At 40.2% G+C, this 19,611-nt stretch overlaps 1 protein-coding gene across 2 annotated transcripts in view; it reads left to right on the top strand.

Moving 5' to 3' along the window:
* The first annotated feature begins 2,801 nt into the window (after positions 1 to 2,801).
* Positions 2,802 to 19,611, top strand: part of LOC136665357 (transient receptor potential cation channel subfamily M member 4-like) — a 32,336-nt gene continuing 15,526 nt past the window's right edge. For both annotated transcript variants that reach the window (XR_010795236.1, XM_066642943.1), the window contains exons 1-9: positions 2,802 to 2,942; positions 6,679 to 6,740; positions 7,536 to 7,713; positions 10,381 to 10,561; positions 11,330 to 11,499; positions 12,344 to 12,521; positions 16,021 to 16,085; positions 16,439 to 16,663; positions 19,421 to 19,523. Coding sequence is in view for 1 of the 2 variants with exons in the window: in XM_066642943.1 (XP_066499040.1) it covers positions 2,883 to 2,942; positions 6,679 to 6,740; positions 7,536 to 7,713; positions 10,381 to 10,561; positions 11,330 to 11,499; positions 12,344 to 12,521; positions 16,021 to 16,085; positions 16,439 to 16,663; positions 19,421 to 19,523 (1,222 nt within the window). In the remaining variant the exon portion in view is untranslated. The remainder of the gene's footprint in view (positions 2,943 to 6,678; positions 6,741 to 7,535; positions 7,714 to 10,380; positions 10,562 to 11,329; positions 11,500 to 12,343; positions 12,522 to 16,020; positions 16,086 to 16,438; positions 16,664 to 19,420; positions 19,524 to 19,611) is intronic.

Below are 19,611 nucleotides of genomic sequence, written 5' to 3'. Positions count from 1 at the left end.
GATCCCACTCTTCCCAAACCCACTCAGTGAGGCTGAGGTCCGACCACTCCTTTGTTCTGAGAAACATCAGCTTCTTTGTCTGATCTGCGGATGTTGTTCTTTTGTCTTTTGGGTCTATTTCCTTTTCTCAGTAACAGCCAGGGTCAAGAGTCTTGACAGCTCCACATTCTTACAGACCCAGTGTTGACATATCTTCTCACAGCAGAAGGAAGGACCTTCCTCTAGATTAGATCGGAAACAAGATTAGAGCCTGATGAGGGGGCCAGTGTTATTGTAAAGTTAGGTCTTGCACGGTTGATATGTGTCTCATATTTTTTGTATCTTTTTTTCTGCCATTTTTATACTCCAGGTTAAGAAACTTGCCTCTAGTATTATTTCATCTGATTCTTTAAAAAAAACATTTTAGTTGTTTGGATGGAATGTTAAATTAAGAGTAACTTGTATTTGTTGACATTTTCTCAGGGAATAGTTCAGATTTTTCTGTGATTACTCACGATGAATGGGAAATGTTCGTCTACTGTGTTATCACGGTGTGCCATCATGGCTTCCTGCCGGCTGCACAACCATGGGACACAACTGAATCCTGATCAGCCTTCAGTTTCCAGGGCTCTCTGTATACCTCACTGAACCAAGCGTCAACACACCTACGAATCTGAGAATCTCTTTACTAGAGGTGGTAACCACAGCTCAGTGCAGGACCCACAGGACTGGTCCTACAGGTCTCAGAAAGAGAACGCCCATGGAGACGTGCTGAATATTAATCTGAATGGACCAACATAGGATAAGCTACAAAAGTTCCATCCTCACTGACACTAATTAATGCCCTGACTCCTCCACTAAAACCTTTCACTACACTCTGAGGTGTTCTGTGACTTGCAGCAGGGCGGTGGCACTTTGCAGCACATGAGAGAACTATAGAGTAACTTCACATGATGCACTTCATTCTAGCTTCATTCCTGTAGGTCCAGGATAACCACAGCACCAAAATGACTGTGTCCTTATGTGCTTGGAAAGACTATTGGAATTCCTTTTTGCTCAATAAAGAATTTTCAGCTGAATCGCACTATGTTTTGCTCACCTTCTTCAATGCAAACCCCACAGAACCATCCATCCATTATCTCTAACCGCTTATCCAATTTAGGGTCGCAGGGGGTCCAGAGCCTACCTGGAATCATTGGGCGCAAGGCGGGAATACACCCTGGAGGGGACGCCAGTCCTTCACAGGGCAACACAGACACACACACACCTACAGACACTTTCGAGTCGCCAATCCACCTGCAACGTGTGTTTTTGGACACCCGGAGGAAACCCACGCGGACAACACACCAACTCCTCACAGACAGTCACCCGGAGCGGGAATCGAACCCACAACCTCCAGGCCCCTGGAGCTGTGTGACTGCGACACTACCTGCTGCGCCACCATGTCGCCTACCCCACAGAACCATACTTGTCAAAACATTTGTAGCCTCCCATTATAATTATGGCACATGTTCACAACTAAAATGAATTGGAAGATTCTGGAGCAGCCACACAAGAGCCTAGGCTCATCATGTTCAATGCCATATGTTGGCAAGAGGGGCATAAAGCCCCCCAGCATTAGGCTCTATAGCAGTAGGGGGCTGTTCTCTGAAGAAATAGAGCTCTGTTCCTTACCTTTGGGGTGAGGTGGAGTGATCCGGAAACGATCATCCTACATCAATACCTGACTTCAGTAAAGTTCTCAGTCTTGAAGGGCTAAAGATGTGCATTTTCTCCCCTTCCCCACAGTAAGTTCAACACAGGAATTAACTAATGGGTTTAATCTGATGTGTTAAACCAGTGTTTCACAGCTTTGCCCCAGAGTCCCTTCACAATGATCTGCTCAAACACACCTGATCTCATAGCCTCATTCCCGAAAGCTTTGTGAGCTTCACAGGGGTGAGATAGAATACAATCAACATAGGGAGTTATAGATAGAAAATAGTTGGATCTGCTGGTGAATAAGGACATGTCAGACATTAAGACCTCAGGTGTTCAACTGATGCTCCAAAGTTAACTCATGACCTCACAAATTATCAGCTCATTACCAAGCCTTTAATGAGGTTAAAGTATGAGTCCCTGCAGCAAAGCAGTAAAACATGCAGTGGACGCTCAATAAGCAGGATTAGAAAACAATGGGGAGAGAGAGAGAGAGAGAGAGACACTGTCTGTCCAAATATTAGTGACTGATCCTACTACAGAGTGAGAGCAGCTGCTTTAAGGTACACCCTTTACTGACAAATGTGTTTTTTTTTATACAATTAGAAAAGTTCACTGTCTCAAAACATTGATTCAGAAAGCCAGGGTTTCTTAAATCACACACCTGTAGAGCCAATCCTGTCCATTTGGGGTGAAGTGTCTGAGATGCAGGCAAGCAGTGGAGAGAAGGAGGAAGGGACATATGACGTATTCATATATCTGCGCATACTGAATGAAGGCAAGACCGACAGTTACATCTACACATTATAGGGCATTTTTACATCTTGCAAAAAAAAATTCTAAATTCTGATGAAGAGAGATGAGATATTATGGGTTTATTTCTTCACTTGAGTTGGAAAATATCATTCCAAATGAACTATTACTCTATGGTGAGGTTTTATGAGAGAAAAATAAAACAAAACAAGAACTATAGGTTTGCAGCACAGTTGCCTCCAAAACTGCCTCCTCCCTCTTACTGGGCGTGGCCTGGTTGTGTGGAAAGTGCCCGGATGCTGGGTAGGTGAAGCGAGAAGGGGCGTGGCTTCATCCTGAGGAGTTGGAGAGTCTGTACTCTGTGGAGAGGGAGCTGATGGCTGAGGAAACTCGTTGCTCCTGAGTTCTCTCTGAGAAAGCGACAAAAGTCCAGAAAAACGGACAGAGGGAGAATGGCTGAGAGACAGAGCGAGGACAACAGACATGGAGCGGGGAAGACCGAGAAAGACCAGGTCAAGCTCTTATTCTTAGTCTATAATTCGACAAAATGGAGCTAAATTCTCTTTGAGAGCTTCATTTATTTCTTCCACACCGTTACTCTGACCCGGAGCCGAGCTGAACACAGCGAGGGGGTCATTTCTGGATTGAGGTTTCCAGCGAAAGTTGATATTGGAATATTTGTTCGTGCCTAAAAATGTAACTGTGTCTGTACGAAGTTAATGCGCTCCAGCGTGTCCTGAGGTGAAATAGTGACCAGTCTAAGTCTGAAGCTGCTGTCTTGGCTCCCCTGGTCTAATGACTTTTTCTGTCATTTTTACTGAGTGTGACACACTGTGAAAATTAAAACCTCACACGTTTTAAGATTTTTATAACTGGTTTAATTCATCCAATTAGACTGTGTTTTTAAAGAGGCGTGTTCTCTGTAAAGAATAAAAAATATCAATATATCAAGCCCAAGAGAGAATACTGTCTTTTCTCTGTGTGGGTGGGAAAGTTAGGCCTCCCTTCCATCACTCAGCAAAATGGGTTCCAACCTGGGCATCCGTTAACTAATGTCACAAGATTCAGCAGTTAGTGGTCTCCTCCAAGTGTGTTGAACTCTGGTGAGGTTGACATTGTGTAGACAATGCTGTCTTCACCTTCCCAGTTTCTGCATGGTGACACTGGCAGAGACTTAAATCTGGAGGCAAATAGAGTACTGCGTGGCCTCTGGAGGTCTCCTTGGCTACTGCACTGATTCATTGATAGGAATTTGGGATGTGTGGCCATGGGCGGATACCTAGGTGAGCTGCTATATCTCAAAAAGCCTCTCTGGTGATATTGAGCATATTGTTTATTACTAGGGATGCACCGATCCAGACCAGCCCTCAGTGCTCTCTCTCTCTCACACACACACACACACAGTGATGAGCTTTTGCTGTGTAAGTGACTGCCAGATAGTCACAGCTGTATCCTGTATCCATCAATTCCGATGGCAATGTGCAGGGTTTTTTTTTTTTTTATGAAAATGCTTATTTATTCTCAATCGCAGCTGTCAGATATTATTTTGAATTATTATTTACACCAAATTATTTAAAATTTTGATCTATTACTTTTTATTTGACAACGTGAATTTACTTATTTTCAGTTTCTGCTTTTTCAAATGTACCATTTGACACCTTCTTTACTGCCAATATCCTGCACAATTGTCTAATATTTTAGTTACAAATTAATATCAGTTCAGTACATTTTATATTTATGTCTAAATTGATTATATTTTCTTTTTACAAAGTTAATATTGTTTAGGTGAGTGCTGTTGCCTTCAGTCTCTTCCACATGGTGTGGTATGCATTTGATGAATTCAACAATAGTGTCAGGTATCAAACGGTATGTAAATTAATGTATTGTATTGGAATTGAAAAAGTCAATTCACTGCATCCCTGTTTATTACGTGTTACCTACCTCTCATACCACATCGGAGCCTGCCAAAAGACCTGATGATCTAGCCAGATTATGATATTTCCAGTCCATGCTGCACATAAACATTCCTGCTGTTCTTTCTGTAGACCGTAGAACCGTTTAGAAATTACAGCTGATGCAGAGTTTAAAGCGTAAAAGTATTCTGACCTTTTGTAATTGTTGTCATTCCTCTTTTGACTTGATTCTCCTGGGGACTTAGATAACATCATACTCTGGGTGTGTGTTCAAGGTTGAAGTGTAACAAATGCTTTTCACGCTGTGTACGTGGCCTCATGTAATTACTTGTTATTTGGCAGTTTGTCTTTTCAACAGTAAGCAAACATAGAGTTAAATTACATTAAGGAGATAGTGAAGATATTTTTGGCATTTTATTTGTGTCTCATGACAGTGCTTTAACCATTTTTTTTGATCAGAAGGATGCAAAAAGAGAAGTGTAGATCACACACACTTCATTTAATGTGCTGCAAGATGCTGGATGTTCTAAGATTGTCAGTTCTGTAACCCGTTCATTAGCAGACTGTAAATCCTTGTTCCTACACTCACTCCATTCTCTCAGCTTCACTGACCACATAGGAGCAGTTCTATAAAATCTAGTCCATCTGTTGGTCTGCAAACTTTGTTTACCTCATTTCACCCTGTTCTTCAATGTGCAGGACCCCTAAAGGACCACGTATGATTTTCATTGTGGATCATTGTCAGCACTGCAGTGATTGACGTGGTGGTGGTGTGTTGTTGTGTGTTGTGCTGGTGCGAGTGGATCAGCTGAATTTTTTAAACCCCTCATTTTCACTGCTGGACTGAGAATAGTCCACCAGCACAAAAGTGTGCAGCAACAAGTGATCTACTGTCTCTGACTCTACATCTATATGGTGGACCAATGGGGGAGTAGTGTCAAACAGAGTGGACAGAGAGTGGAAAAACTCCAACACCAGTGCTGTGTTTGATGCATTCCTAAAACAAATCACCACCACCATCATTTAAGTGTCACTGCAGCGCTGAGAATGATCCACCACCCAAATGATACCTGCACTGTGGAGGTCCTGACCAGTGAAGAACAAGGGGAAAGGGGGCAAACAATGTATGCAGAGCAACAGATGGACTTCAGTTTGTAGTTTTAGAAAAAACAAGTTTTATGGAGCTAAATGAGTGGACAATGGATGTGGAAACAGTGAGGTAGTCATAATGCTATGGATGATCGGAGTATGCAACTCACATGTTGCTGTGTAGTCCCTGAGTGAACCAGTTTATACTCTGTGGAGCGGGTCCCCCACATGGGAGTGACCATGTTTTAAATACATATTGTACAAAATCTCTGACACTTTCAGGAGATAAAGTGTCAGTGTAACATTCATTCATTCATTATCTGTAACCCTTATCCAGTTCAGGGTCGTGGTGGGTCCAGAGCCTACCTGGAAACATTGGGCGCAAGGCAGGATTAGGCCCTGGAGGGGGCGCCAGTCCTTCACAGGGCAACACAGACACACACATTCACTCACACACTCACACCTACGGACACTTTTGAGTTGCCAATCCACCTACTAACGTGTGTTTTGGACTGTGGGAGGAAACCGGAGCACCCGGAAGAAACCCACACGGACACAGGGAGAACACACCAACTCCTCACAGACAGTCACCCGGAGCGGGACTCGAACCCACAACCTCCAGGTCCCTGGAGCTGTGTGACTGCGACTGTCAGTGTAACAGCTTTTTTAAAATCTGGAAAATGATCATTTGGAAAAAAAAATCTTTTCCCACCAGTAGAGACCCTGAATCATTGGTTAACAGAGTAAATATGAGTGCACCCTTTCCAGGACACAGTCTCACACAGCACTGACTGAGAATTTTCAGATGAGGTTTGCCATCTTCCAAGCAACAAACAACTCTTGAGGTTTTTGCTGTTGAGACGTCTACACAGCTGAGGAGAGAAATGGCTCGCGTAAAATCTGAACCTTTAAATGACACATGCAGTAAAAACACCTTTCCTCCTCTTTAAAAAAAAAAAGTTTGGCCTGAACTGTTCCTCTTTTCTGTGGCTTTAAACACTACATTCTTTATTTCAGCAATTTTACTGATATTGGGTTTGTCACAAACCTGGAAACATGTTAAACACACAGTAATGTATCCTTGATGTGGTTTTATTTTGACCTTTGTCTTGATGAAGCCAAGACTCTCAAAGAAGCACAGGTGGATCCCCTGTGATTGTTCAGGCTGCAGTAAATCTGTGGTTTATTAATATTTGTAGGGTTTATTTTTGTAGCCTTCTAATGTTCTCAAATGTTTTTTTTGCAGAGCTGGATCCCAAAGATTGTGAAGAAGAAAATGTGTACGACGTTTTTAGAGGACGCCCTCAGGTGTGTGAACGTGTTCAGTCTCTTATCAGCAGCAGATTTAAACAACTTCTATTTAATTCTTGCTATAAGTGTTTTAGTAAGTAATTGTATATAAATAAATATTATGTTATAATGGTACAATAATTTATATTTCATAATGCTGAAAATACAGTTAAGTGTTCAACCTGTAAAGCAGAATATAGAGAGACTCCCCCTGATCAATAATGAGCATTTCACACACTGATCAGTCCTTTCTGTCATAGTAAAATCAAGCTTAAGCCCTGAAATGCTAATATGGGCATGACATTGACTATAGAATGAACACACACACACACACAATACTACTACTACTATTACTACTACTACTACTGCTGGACATAGGTCTTGCAGTTAAATGGAGTGTAGTAAACATATTTTTACGTAACGTATTTTGTATACATCAGTGTACATTTTTTACATCTCACTTTCTCTCCAACAGTGATATAGCATACTGCACTATATTTCCTACCTAATCTGTGTTATTGTCTTGCATTTTATTTCCTTGTTTTGCATTGCATTGTTGTTGCTTGTCTTGACACACAACTTCAGCCCATGAGCCTTGTGTGTGTGGGTGTGTTTGTAAACTTTGTGTGCCGAACTCAGAGGAGTGTTCCTCGTTAATCCACAGATTTACTACAGTGTTTACAAAATAAATAATTCACTGGAAACCATGAGAATGAAATAGTGTTAATTCCATGGCATTTACCCAAAGATATAAAAAGTGTACGTAGGTCTGTGATTCCCTGAATGAATGAATGTGTGTGTGTGTGTGTGTAGTAATGGAGAACGGTGTCAGTGTGGAGGGGAGCACTCTATTCACAGCTCTGTGGCGACTGGGGATTTCTTCGGGTCTGCAGTCATCAGTCAGTGGGACTCTAGTGTTCACACTTCAGAGTATCCCACCGACGCCTTCGGGGAGCTGGAGTTCGCTGGAGCCGGCCGCAGACACAGTCATGTAGGTCACATGCACCTGCACACACACACACACACACAGACACAAACACACACACACACACAGACACAAACACACACACATTATTTATAACCAAAGTAGATCCTAAGGCTGATCCTGAAAGATCCCTTCATCCAGAGTCTTCTGATCTTGAGCACCTCATGATCTATTTATTGTCAGTAGAAAACAAGGCCAACAAGAGCATTTTGTTGCTGGAGAGCTGTGCTGTTTTGGTGAGGCAGGTATGATTACTCTTTAATTTTTTTAATGTATTTTCAGTTATGTTTGAGACAAAATACATGTAGAGCCCACCACAGTCATGTGAAACCCCCCATTATATACCTGAAGACCACCAGAGGGAGCTGCGCAGCCCATTTGTCCACAGTCAACTGGTGGATCTCTATAGTTCAATCACAGTGAGGTCTGTGGACCTCATCCTACTAAACTGGGCTAGTGGAGACGTGAAAGTATGTTGCTTGTGTTTGTTAACACAAGTCCCTGTCGGTTACAGACCTTCTGAGAGCTCTTGATCTTGGTTTAAAAAGTGTAATTATTCCTTTCCGTAAGAATTTTTTTGCTACTGTGCCTCTGTAAATGATATCTGCCCTGATTGGCCCTGCTTAATTTGAAAAGTGGCCTGTGCTAAAATGGAAGTATTGGGTCTGAAACGGTCAGGGAGTTGTTGAAAAATATGACCTTTTGGTACTTTGTAAATCAGCAATAATCTACCGGCTTCTAGAGAGCCAGGAACAGTATAATGTTTCATTTTTTCCCATGTCTTTCGCATATCAGTTAACTACCTAATGTTTGCTGTAACAATATCCTACTTATTTTTAATGGGTAAATGAATGGTGGGTCTAGACTGAAGATGGTGCTTTATTTCAACTGGATCCTGCCAGAAGTATAGTGGAGTTATTATTCATTAATACCGAGCAGAATGCTCATGTCGGGGAGGGGCATGACTTCTCCCAAACAGTGTTTTTTCTCCTGGCATCAGTCCTGATTCGGTGCTGCTGCTCATTTATACTGTAAATGCTCTACTGCAACCCCCCCCCCCTCCCCAAAATACTCCCCACTGCAGAAACAGAAATCCACACACAACTCTTAGGGGTCGGTTGTACTGGGAGGAGTCAATTTTAGTCTAATCCAATGAAAAAACCACAAGAGAGGAGCTGGATCACATTCAGTTTCTGATTCTGCAGCGTCGGCCTTCTCTTTCAATGAGCAATTTAATATTAATACACTCTAAACTGTATTGTAATTTATTTATTTATTTAATTTATACTGCTGCTGCTGAAGTGGACACCATATTGTGTTTTACATTAAAAATGGGCCTGAACACACACACACAACACAACACAACAACACAACACAACACATTCCAGATCTTTACACTTCATGTGTATTTGCTGGATCTCTCCACACTCTCATGATAAAATTAAGTACTGGCTGAAGAGGTGGTCATACAAGACCTGTGTGGTGTTACAATTATGATGAAGCAAACTGAGGTTTTGTTTTTGCGGTTTTGTTTTCTTACGTTCCATATATGAACTGGATGGACTGTTGAGTGATTGGTGGATTGTAATCTTAAGGTTTACATACAGTATCCTCTTAAAAACAAGTGAACGGAAATCAGATTTCTGTGCTCCGGGCCCTTTAAAGGAGTCCTGAGTGTGTTGGTTATATCCGTGTATGTTTTGCTGAGCTCTCAGGGTTGATTCAGGTTGTGCTGTCACTCACTTTCTCACGTTCTATGAATAGAGCACGACAAGGTGGCAAGGCACAAATTAATGGACATGTTTGAGTGTGCAAGTGTGCATTGCAAAGAGTGTGTGAGACAGAGAGAGCATGAGAGCACTCTGTTTTTCATGTTTGTCTTGTGTCCTAAATGCAGTTACAAATTAGACTTCTGGACTTGATATTTTCACCACCATTCATCACTTATTTATACACTCTATGTCCACAAGTTTTTAGACAGGGATAGTCAAAATATCTTGTCAAAGCCTTTCTTTTCTATTAATGTTTTATCCACATAACATGAATTGAGATTTGATGATGAATTGGTGGTTTCCAAAATAATAATAATTCGTTGTGGGGCCTTGTAGCTCTTGATTATTTATTCACGCAGCTCTAAGCGTTTCAGTCCAGACGTCTGTATCACACTTCAGCCTGTACTACTTTATCTGAGCAAGGCACAATGCATCCAATCAGAATGAAGGTCATTTACATATCAGTCATGACAGGCACAGTCATTGAAACACCTTGTTTAACAGTAAGGGTTTAATTGAAGTTAGAAAATCTCTATGAGTGAGCTTAAAATTGAACCCTGTTTTCAATGCATTAAACCACACAATGGATATTTAAGTGGATTAGACCCATTACTCCTTAATAATAAACAAGAGATGTGACAATACTCAGTCAAACCTGTTTTATTTAATGTGTTTTTGTGTATTCAGTGTATTGTTTAGTAATCATTCCTAATGACTGCACTGAACTGATTTGTGGAATCTGAGATTTCGCAGATCCACATTATTATTATATATTTAGAAAAGCATTTGAATCTGTGACATCAGTGAGTTTGAATGTAGATTCCTTATCTTTCTGTGATTTTACTTGGTTTCTGTGAGAATCGAGATAATTTATTGCCTTCTTGCTTGTTTTTGTCCCCAGTTTCTGCGTCTGTCCTGTGACACCCCAGCTTCTCTCGTGTACACTCTTATGACGGTTCACTGGGCACTGCCTGCTCCGAACCTGGTGGTCTCAGTGGTGGGGGGCGTGGGCCGGGAGAAGGTCAAGAGCTGGGTCAGAGAGGTGCTGAGGCAGGGCCTGGTGCGAGCTGCTCAGAGTACAGGTGACCTGCTTTGATCCTGAGTGTGGGGATTTGTATTTGTGTGTGCTGCGTGTGGTAACATGTTAATTCTGACAGTACTAATAAAGATGTATAGTTTGTGTATATTTCCTGTGTGTGTATATGGCAGTAATATGTTAGGCTCACATATTAATTCCGCATGCCCTGCTATGTCAGCATCAGCTTTTACTTTTTCATTTCATATACATCAGTATTTTTTCCTCCATTGAACCGTGAGGAATCTAAATACTGATCGTAATGATCGTTATCATAATGTTTCATCTGTGTCTCTGTTAATAAACCTGTTTTCTCGCCTCCGATGTTCTATCCCCATTTTGATTAAATATGATATGCCATGATATGAATCTTTGTAGAAACCATGGAGTTTCAGTTAGCTGATTCAAAACATGACTAAAGAGTGCACTCTGCAAAGACCGCATCTGTTTAATAGTTCACAGTCAATAAGAAATCACAGATACGTTTGCTTTATTTATTTCTATTGAAACAGGAGTTTTAGAAAGTATTACACTTCGAGTGGTCAAGTTCAGTTTCGCTTCCCAGAAGCTGATTAAACTGAAATTCCTCCAATTTCCCAAAATTTCTGCATAATTCAGAGTGAACAGATGTTCAGTTTCACAGAAATGTCCTGAATGTTAACAACAATTTTTCACAACCAAAAGCATAATGAGTTTAATGTGTTTAAATCTGTCTCACAGAAAACGATCACACAACCTTTGTGTGTGTGTCTGTGTGTGTCTGTGTGTGTTCCAGGTGCATGGATAATGACTGGGGGTCTGAGAGAAGGTGTCAGCCGCTGTGTGGGTGAAGCAGTGAGGGATCATGTTGGTGCAGCTTCTTCTTCCTCTCAGTCCAAAGTAATTGCTCTGGGTGTGGCTCCCTGGGGCCTGGTCACCAACCGCCAACAGCTCATCAACCAACAGGTAGAGTACTGAACACACTTACACACACGCACACCATTTGGACACATGAGCTTCCATTAACATTGCATAAATATTTCATAACAACAGAATCAGTTGGAATGCTGAAAATCACATGGACAAATTTACACTAAACAAATTTAAATCGGAAGTTAAGACATTAACGGTTTTATGCATGCACTCAAGATTTTAGAGAGACTTTAACCATTGTATGACCTCACCTTATCTCTCAAGTGAACAAACTAGAAACCTAAGTGATTGATTGTGATTGAGGTCAAGAAGTTGTAGAGTAGAGTGGATAACTTTCCTGGACTCAGGACTGGAATGGGGCCGCTTTTCAGACGTTTCTTGCACAAGTCTGTCCCACTTTTTCCATGGTGCAGAAGAAAATAAATAAATGAAGCAACAATACACCTGTTACTCTCCAGGTTTTTATTTAAAATGAGTGTAGAAGATAAATAACATTTCCACTTACACTGACAAATTAAATCCAATAGTTTGACATTTTTGCAAAAATAACAGCTGAGGGAATTTTCAAGGGAATATTGGGTCTTTATTTCTTTCTTTGCTTTTTTTTTTTAAAACACCAGACAAGTCATTTAATATCTTTGTGTTTATACACTCTTATAGAAATGGGGCTAAATGATGTAATGCAGCAGTCTGTAAGAACTGAGTGTAGAATCAAGGAGGTGGCTTTAATATTATGGCTTATAAGTATGTATTTGTGTGTAAACAACAACTGATGCTGTTGTTTAGCTCTGCTTTCCCTGATTTCCGTATTTGGGACATTTTTCTCACACAGACACAGCAGTATTTAATAAAACTGTTTGTATATTATCCTTTTCAGGGCAGTTTTCCAGCAAGATACTATGTCCGGAATACATCTAAAGACTCCTGCTATCTGGACAATAACTACCGTGCCTTTCTCCTGGTGGATGATGGGAGCATAGGACAACGGGGAGGAGAAACCAACTTCATCACAAACCTGGAGAACCACATATCTCATCTGCGCACTGGAATCAGGGGTAAGTCACAGAGGCGGACACCTCCAGCTGGACAGGACACAGTACTTAAGAAAAAAAAACCTAAAACAAGCATGCATGATTTTTCAGTGCAGACAGACCCCCCCCCCATTAATATGCTAATATTGGTAGCAACGGATTATGACCTTTTCCTCCTCATTATCCTCTGTTACCAATATTAGTGAATTCATATTTATGAATTATGACTAAATAGAAAAGGGGTTCAAAGGTTTTGAAACAGTAAAACAATTTAAATATTCCAGGTTTTGTTTATGGGTAATGGGTAAGTCTTCAAAATGCCAGTTAATATACACAGTGTCATTTAAAACGCAAGGATAGAAAAGATGAAGATCAGGGCAAGAGAGTAATGCAATAGAAATCAAAACAGTTGAGAGGAGCTCTGTTTGGACAGGTTTGCTGCCTCTGTTTGAAGTTCCTAAATAAACAGGTTTTAGCTGGTCAGCCAGGCAGCCATGGCACTAATAGTGAGGGATGCAGACTTGGAACTGGAAGGTCTGTTTGATCCCCACGACTGGGGATTGGGAGTGACGGATTAATGCTGCACCCTAGGTCTCTAGGTGTCTATTATTTGGCAGTGTGTTTACTTCCATGAATGGGAGAGGCAGTATTAACATGGAAAGGTATCGGCATCTTACGTTCGCGTGACGCTGGCACATGCCAGTGACATCGGCACCTTACGTACGGGTGACAGTGGCATCTATTTTTTTTTTTTTGGTGACAGTGGCATCATTTTTTTTTTTGGTGACAGTGGCATATGTCAGTGGCATCAATTTTTTTTTTTTTTTTTTACAGTGGCATATGCCTCTGTTTTGCGCAGATGCCGATGACATTGACATCCGTTTTATGACACTGGCATATACTCCACTTCATTGTTGAACATCTGCCAGTAGACTAAGTTTATCTAGCATTTGGATGTTTAAACTAGCTATATATTTAACTACCCAGTAAACAAGGAACGTCCCTGGACGTTCAAAATAGGTTTAAAAGTAGTCTGTCCGTCAAACACATATTTTAAACATCAATGGACGTCCAAAATCCATCTTAATAAGTTAGTTAAGTGGTGACCAATCGATAACGTCAGTGGACGTCCAAAACGCGTTTTATACAAGTAATTTATTTCGGGACCAATTAATAACGTCAATGGACGTCCAAAATACGTCTAATAGTCGTCTTTTCAATGTCTGTGTTTGGTCGTCTTTTCAACGTTCATTTTCAACCTTAAGAGAATTTTGATGGCAGTCATTACGTTATTTCAACGTTGAATCAACGGCTGATTGTTTACTGGGTAGCACACGTATGCTACTAGCATGTAAACGGACCATACAAGTGACATGCTACAAACATAGTCATGTCTCTGTGTTCATGGACAAGTGAACTACAAGTTCTTCCCAGTTAGGGGCATACGACACTCCTCAAACCCACCACTTTCAATATGTCGACATATCACAATGCTGCCAAGCAACATTACTACTGGACTACTAGATAAATTAAAATGTCTTTATGGCACGTGAAGCTCTAATAGCCTTGTACAACACTGCATGTCAGATTCTTGAAAGCTGACGTTTCAACCAAGACAATGTATGACTTTCTGATGAAGGCTCATAATATGTGCTGACATCCAATTCTACTGACATATAATCCAGATTTCCCCTAAATTTCTCCTTTACAATAAAGCCCATGTGTTTATTTAATGACTTCTTTTTAAGTCTTTAACTTGTCCACAAAAACATGGCACTGTGAAAAGATCTGACAGAAAAAAGAATTCAACATTATGTAATTACTACTGGACAGTTAGTTTAGCTGTACAAGTCATCAAAAGTCTACAAAAACAACAGATCATAAACAGCACATCATTTTTTAAGTTTTTAATCTCAATAATAAGACAATCACACTGATCACAAAGGAACATTTTGGCCATTAGTATTTCCTCAGCATTTATCAAAATAAATATACCATTATTAACATAGAAATTCAAATTAGAAACAGACTGCTTACTATTGCTAGCATCTTTAAAAAAAAACAGAATACTTGAGATGTTTTTTAGAGATGTGGTCCTGGGTGCACTCATCACACTTTCTACAGAATGGACAAGTACTGTGAGCCTGGATGTCATGAAACAGACCATCAAGTGTTTTAAATGTGTGTCCTAAAAAGCAAAATAAGAACAGGATAGCATTAAGGTATTAATGTTAACATGTCAGAGACTTGCAGCACCAGAATGCAGGCACACTAAACCTTATAGTATAGCCCTCTGCCACTTTTAATAGCATTCCTATACAGCATTCTATTGTATATTAGCAATATAAAATGTATTTCCCATATATTACTGATAACCAGTGAACATGATACTACACGGCATTTAACATTACCTGTATAAAATAATATAAATAATAATGGTAGCTACACCACTATTTGTACTCATTTAATACGTAATAGTACAACACACCTACCATGCAATGTCCCCATATTGTTTTCTCATTCTTCTTGAGAAAGACCTTAGGCCCCTAGATGATGCCAGTGTTCAATTTTCTGATTAGGCTTAGCAGGGTTGCTACCTCAATTTAAATTCGAAAATTTAAAAAAGTAATGTTTCATTTAATACACTGTCATATTAGATTTTCACTCTATATATACACACACACATACATATACATACACGCACACACACACACACACACACACATATATATATATATATATATTACTGCCTCTCATGTTATCGCACGGCAGCATTGTGGTATGTCGACGTCTTAAAAGTGGTGGGTTTGAGGAGTGTCGTATACCCCTAACTGTGAAGAACTTTTAGTTCAATTGTCCATGAACACAGTGACAGTGGACTTTGTGCGAATAAGGGATGCTATGTTTGTAGCATGTCATTTGTTTGGTCCGTTTACATGCTAGTAGCATACATGTGCTAGATAAATATATAGCTAGTTTAAACATCCAAATGCTAGCTAAACTTAGTCTACTGGCAGATGTTCAACAATGAAGTGGAGTATATGCCAGTGTCATAAAACGGATGTCAATGTCATCGGCATTTGCGCAAAACAGAGGCATATGCCACTGTCAAAAAATAAATAAAAATTCGATGCCATTGGCACATGCCACTGTCACCAAAAAAAATCGATGCCATTGGCACATGCCACTGTCACAAAAAAAAAAATCGATGCCACTGTCACCCGTACGTAAGGTGCCGATGTTACTGGCATGTGCCAGTGTCACGCGAACGTAAGATGCCGATGCCTTTCCATGTTAATACCGCTACATGAATGGGTTAAACGCGGAGACACATTTCGTTTGTACAATGAAAAATAAATAAATGTACATTTAGATAAGCATCATGGACTCCAGCTTGTGACGTAGTAAATATTTGAGACTCTGACGAAATACATTAAGGACAATTTGTACATATATTATTATATTACAGTACCCTCTGTTTCCTCCTCTTCTCCTTTATGTACATCTGTAAACACACAAACAGGAAGTGGTAATATTGAGATCCCGGTGCTGTGTATGCTGATCTCTGGAGAGGCTTCAGTGTTAAAGGTTTGTTGTTATGTTCTATCACTGTTTTATGTTTCATAGTTTGGTTTTACAAGGTTTGGTCCCCAGGCTGCTCTTGCATATTGTCGCTGTCCAATGAAATACAAGTATCTGAAAAATAGTAACTTTACAGGAGAAGCAAAAAAAACTTCTTTACAATTAATGGAAGTCATTGATAGAATATTTTATTGGTCCATTCATCATGAAATGTGAAGGACAGTTCAAATGACATAGTAAACTAAAAATCCACAAAAATGGAAATGCATGTTTTTCATTGGACAGCAACGATATAAACAACAAATTGAGATGCAATGTTTTGTTGTTGTTCTGACTGATCATGTTGTGTTCTGTGACAGAGAATGGATATGTCTCTGAAGAAGTCGACTCCGTGGCTGGTTCTGAGTGGATCCGGTTCGGCGGCAGATATGATCACAGAGCTGCTGAGTGACCTGGGCCCCACAGAGCCACCTGCTGACGGAGAGGGCAAAGACAGCTCCATCGCTGGGCTCCGGGACAAAGTCAAAGAGATTCTCAAGAAATACTTCCCCAATGAGAAATCACTGGACAGACTAGTGGACCAGGTGAGAGCAATAGTAACATTTATTTGTACAGCACCTTTCATACATAAATGCATCTCTAAGTGACTCAAAGAAATTCTTTAAAAATATATATATTATAAAATATGAAATAGTAGACAGTGTATCAAAGTAGTATTCAAAGCTAATATAAAACACACAAATAAACAATTTTTAGAAGATTATACAAATGATTATACTACAGTCCTGCACCCTAAATGAGGAAGAGCACCTCTAAGCTGTTAATGAATTCTTGGGATACTCAGTAGGTTTTGAAACGTCCAAGAACTGAAAGCTTAGGAGAACATTTACCCCCTGGGTGTGGAAGAGCACTAAAATTGTATTTTACTCATTGAACAGCAGCTGAAACTGAAGGATACCTTACTTCAAAGTAATACCAATCTCTTTGTGTATGCGCGTGTGTGTGTTGGGGTGTGTATGTGTGTGTTGGGGTGTGTCAATAGAGATTGTGTATTTTATCAGCTCCACTGATCATACAGTAGTTCATGTAGTTCTACAGACTGTAGTCCATCAGTTTCTCTGTGTATATTTAGTTTATCCTGTATTTACTGGTCAATGTAGCCCACTATGTGTCCACTCACTGTCCACCCTGTTAGACACACTTAACTCGTTGCTCCACCTTGTAAATATAAAAGATGTATATAATGTATATATGCTCACAATAATAAACTCATCCCTCAACATTGGATATGTACCTAAACCTCTAGCGGTAATCAAACCAATTATTAAAAAACCCAAACTTGACTTGTGCTCGCAAACTTCAGGCCAATATCAAACCTCCCTTTTATTGCTAAGATTCTAGAAATAGTCGTGTCACAGCAGTTGTGCTCTTACCTACAAAACAATGACATTTATGACATTTTTCAGTCTGGATTTAGACCAAATCACAGCACAAAAACAGCTCTAACAAGAGTAACTAATGACTTACTCCTTTCACATAATAAGGGCTATATTGTGAAACCTAAGGGCTTCTTGATAGGCTGAAAATCTGGTAGGATTAAAAAGATCTGCCCTCTCTTGGTTCAGATCCTATTGATAATCTGACCATTATGAATTTGTTCATCTGAATAATAAATCCTCTAATCATACTTTCTTTAAATATGGTGTTCCACAAGGGTCAGTGCTTGGCCCTGTATTATTCACACTCTACATGCTGCCACTGGGTAAACTAATCCGTGAGCATGGTATTCAATTCCATTGTTACGCTGATGACACACAACTGTATATATCAGCCAAACCTAATGATGTTACTTGTCTACGTAAAATAACAGAATTTCTGAAACTGAAACTGAAAGTAAAGACTGAATGATGCGAAATTTTCTCATGTTAAATTCTGATAAAACTGAAGTCTTGTTACTAGGTACAGATACTCAGAAATATTCACTCAGAAATGGTCCTATTAATCTTGATAATTTAACAGTAAAACATAGTGCCATCATTAAAAACATTTGATACCCACATATCCAATACAGTCAGAACCGCGTGGTTCCACCTACGCCATACTGCCAAAATTCGGCATATTTTATCATTAAAAGATGCAGAGAAACTAGCACATGCTTTTATAACTTCACGTCTAGACTACTGCAATGCGCTCCTGGCAGGGAGCTCCTGCAAAGCGTTACACAAGCTTCAGTTAGTTCAAAATGCAGCAGCCAGGGTGCTCACTAGAGCTAGAAAATTCGAAAATATCACCCCAGTTCTCTCGTCCCTACGCTGGCTACCCAAAAAATTCCGCATTGACTATAAAATTCTCCTCTTAGCTTGTAAATCTCTAAATGGTTTAGGCCCGCAGTATCGTACTGAACTTCTCATACCTTATTGCCGTCACGCACACTTCGTTCACAGGATGCCCATCTACTCTTAGTTCCTCACATTAAGACACACTCAAACACTCTCAGTCTTTAAATCTAGATTAAAAACCTACCTTTTCAAACAAGCTTTTGGTTAATCACCCACTTTCAGGTTACTCCTTCTCTATTGGTGTTCGAGGTGGTTTCCATATTATCACTGTTCTGTATTAACCCTGTCATACTACCATAGCTTTCTAGTAACCGCCAACACGCTGTCTGTTGCTGGGTTCTCTTGCCTGACACATGGAAGCTTTTTTTGCCGGACTGTTTTGCGTGTTCTTTACCATAAACCTACTTACTTCTGTATTTTTATTTGTTCCCTTTGTCTGGTTTTCTTTCTCCTGTCGCTCTCATGCTTTGAGATTTCCTGCTGCTCTCCAGGTGTTGCCCTGATCCAGCCCCTGTGTCCTATACAAGATCCTGGCCTTGTCTCATCTACACTATCATGCTTGGCTGTGCTGTTTTAGCTTAAATTCACTCTGCACCTACTTTTAACTCACACTGATCACCTCCTCCTTCCTCGGACTCATATATCACCAATCTACATTCACATTACTGTAACCCATTCATCTGTCATTAGTTCACTTTTACTTCTGTTCTGTTCTCTGTTGTGTCTCCGGTGTTGACTCGAGGAGGATGGGTTCCCCGTATGAGTCTTGGTTCGTTCCAAGGTTTCTTCCTCGTGTGCTGAGGGGGTTTTTCCCTGCCACTGTTGCCCCTGGCTCGCTCATATGAGGCTTGGACCCGGATCTCTGTAAAGCTGCTTTGTGACGACTTTTTGTTGTGAAAAGCGCTATATAAATAAAATTTTATTTGATTTGATATATGTAATGTTTCTCTCTCTCTCTCTCTCTCTCTCTCCCTCTCTCTCTCTCTCTCTCTCTCTCTCCAGACTGTAAGTATCTATCAGAACAGACAATTGATCACTGTGTTTGATGGGGAGCAGGACGGTCCTGATGACTTTGACACAGTCATCCTGAAAGCCCTCGTCAGAGGTCAGATCACAGCCTCAGGATCTGTCTCAGTATTTGTGTTTTGCTTTTGTTTTTTTAAGTGTTTGGTATTCATATATATCATTTACGT

This window comes from Hoplias malabaricus, chromosome 13 (assembly GCF_029633855.1).
Source record: "Hoplias malabaricus isolate fHopMal1 chromosome 13, fHopMal1.hap1, whole genome shotgun sequence".
NCBI lineage: Eukaryota > Metazoa > Chordata > Actinopteri > Characiformes > Erythrinidae > Hoplias > Hoplias malabaricus.
Note: the sequence above shows the minus strand (reverse complement) of the source record. Positions and strands in the feature narration are given on the sequence as shown.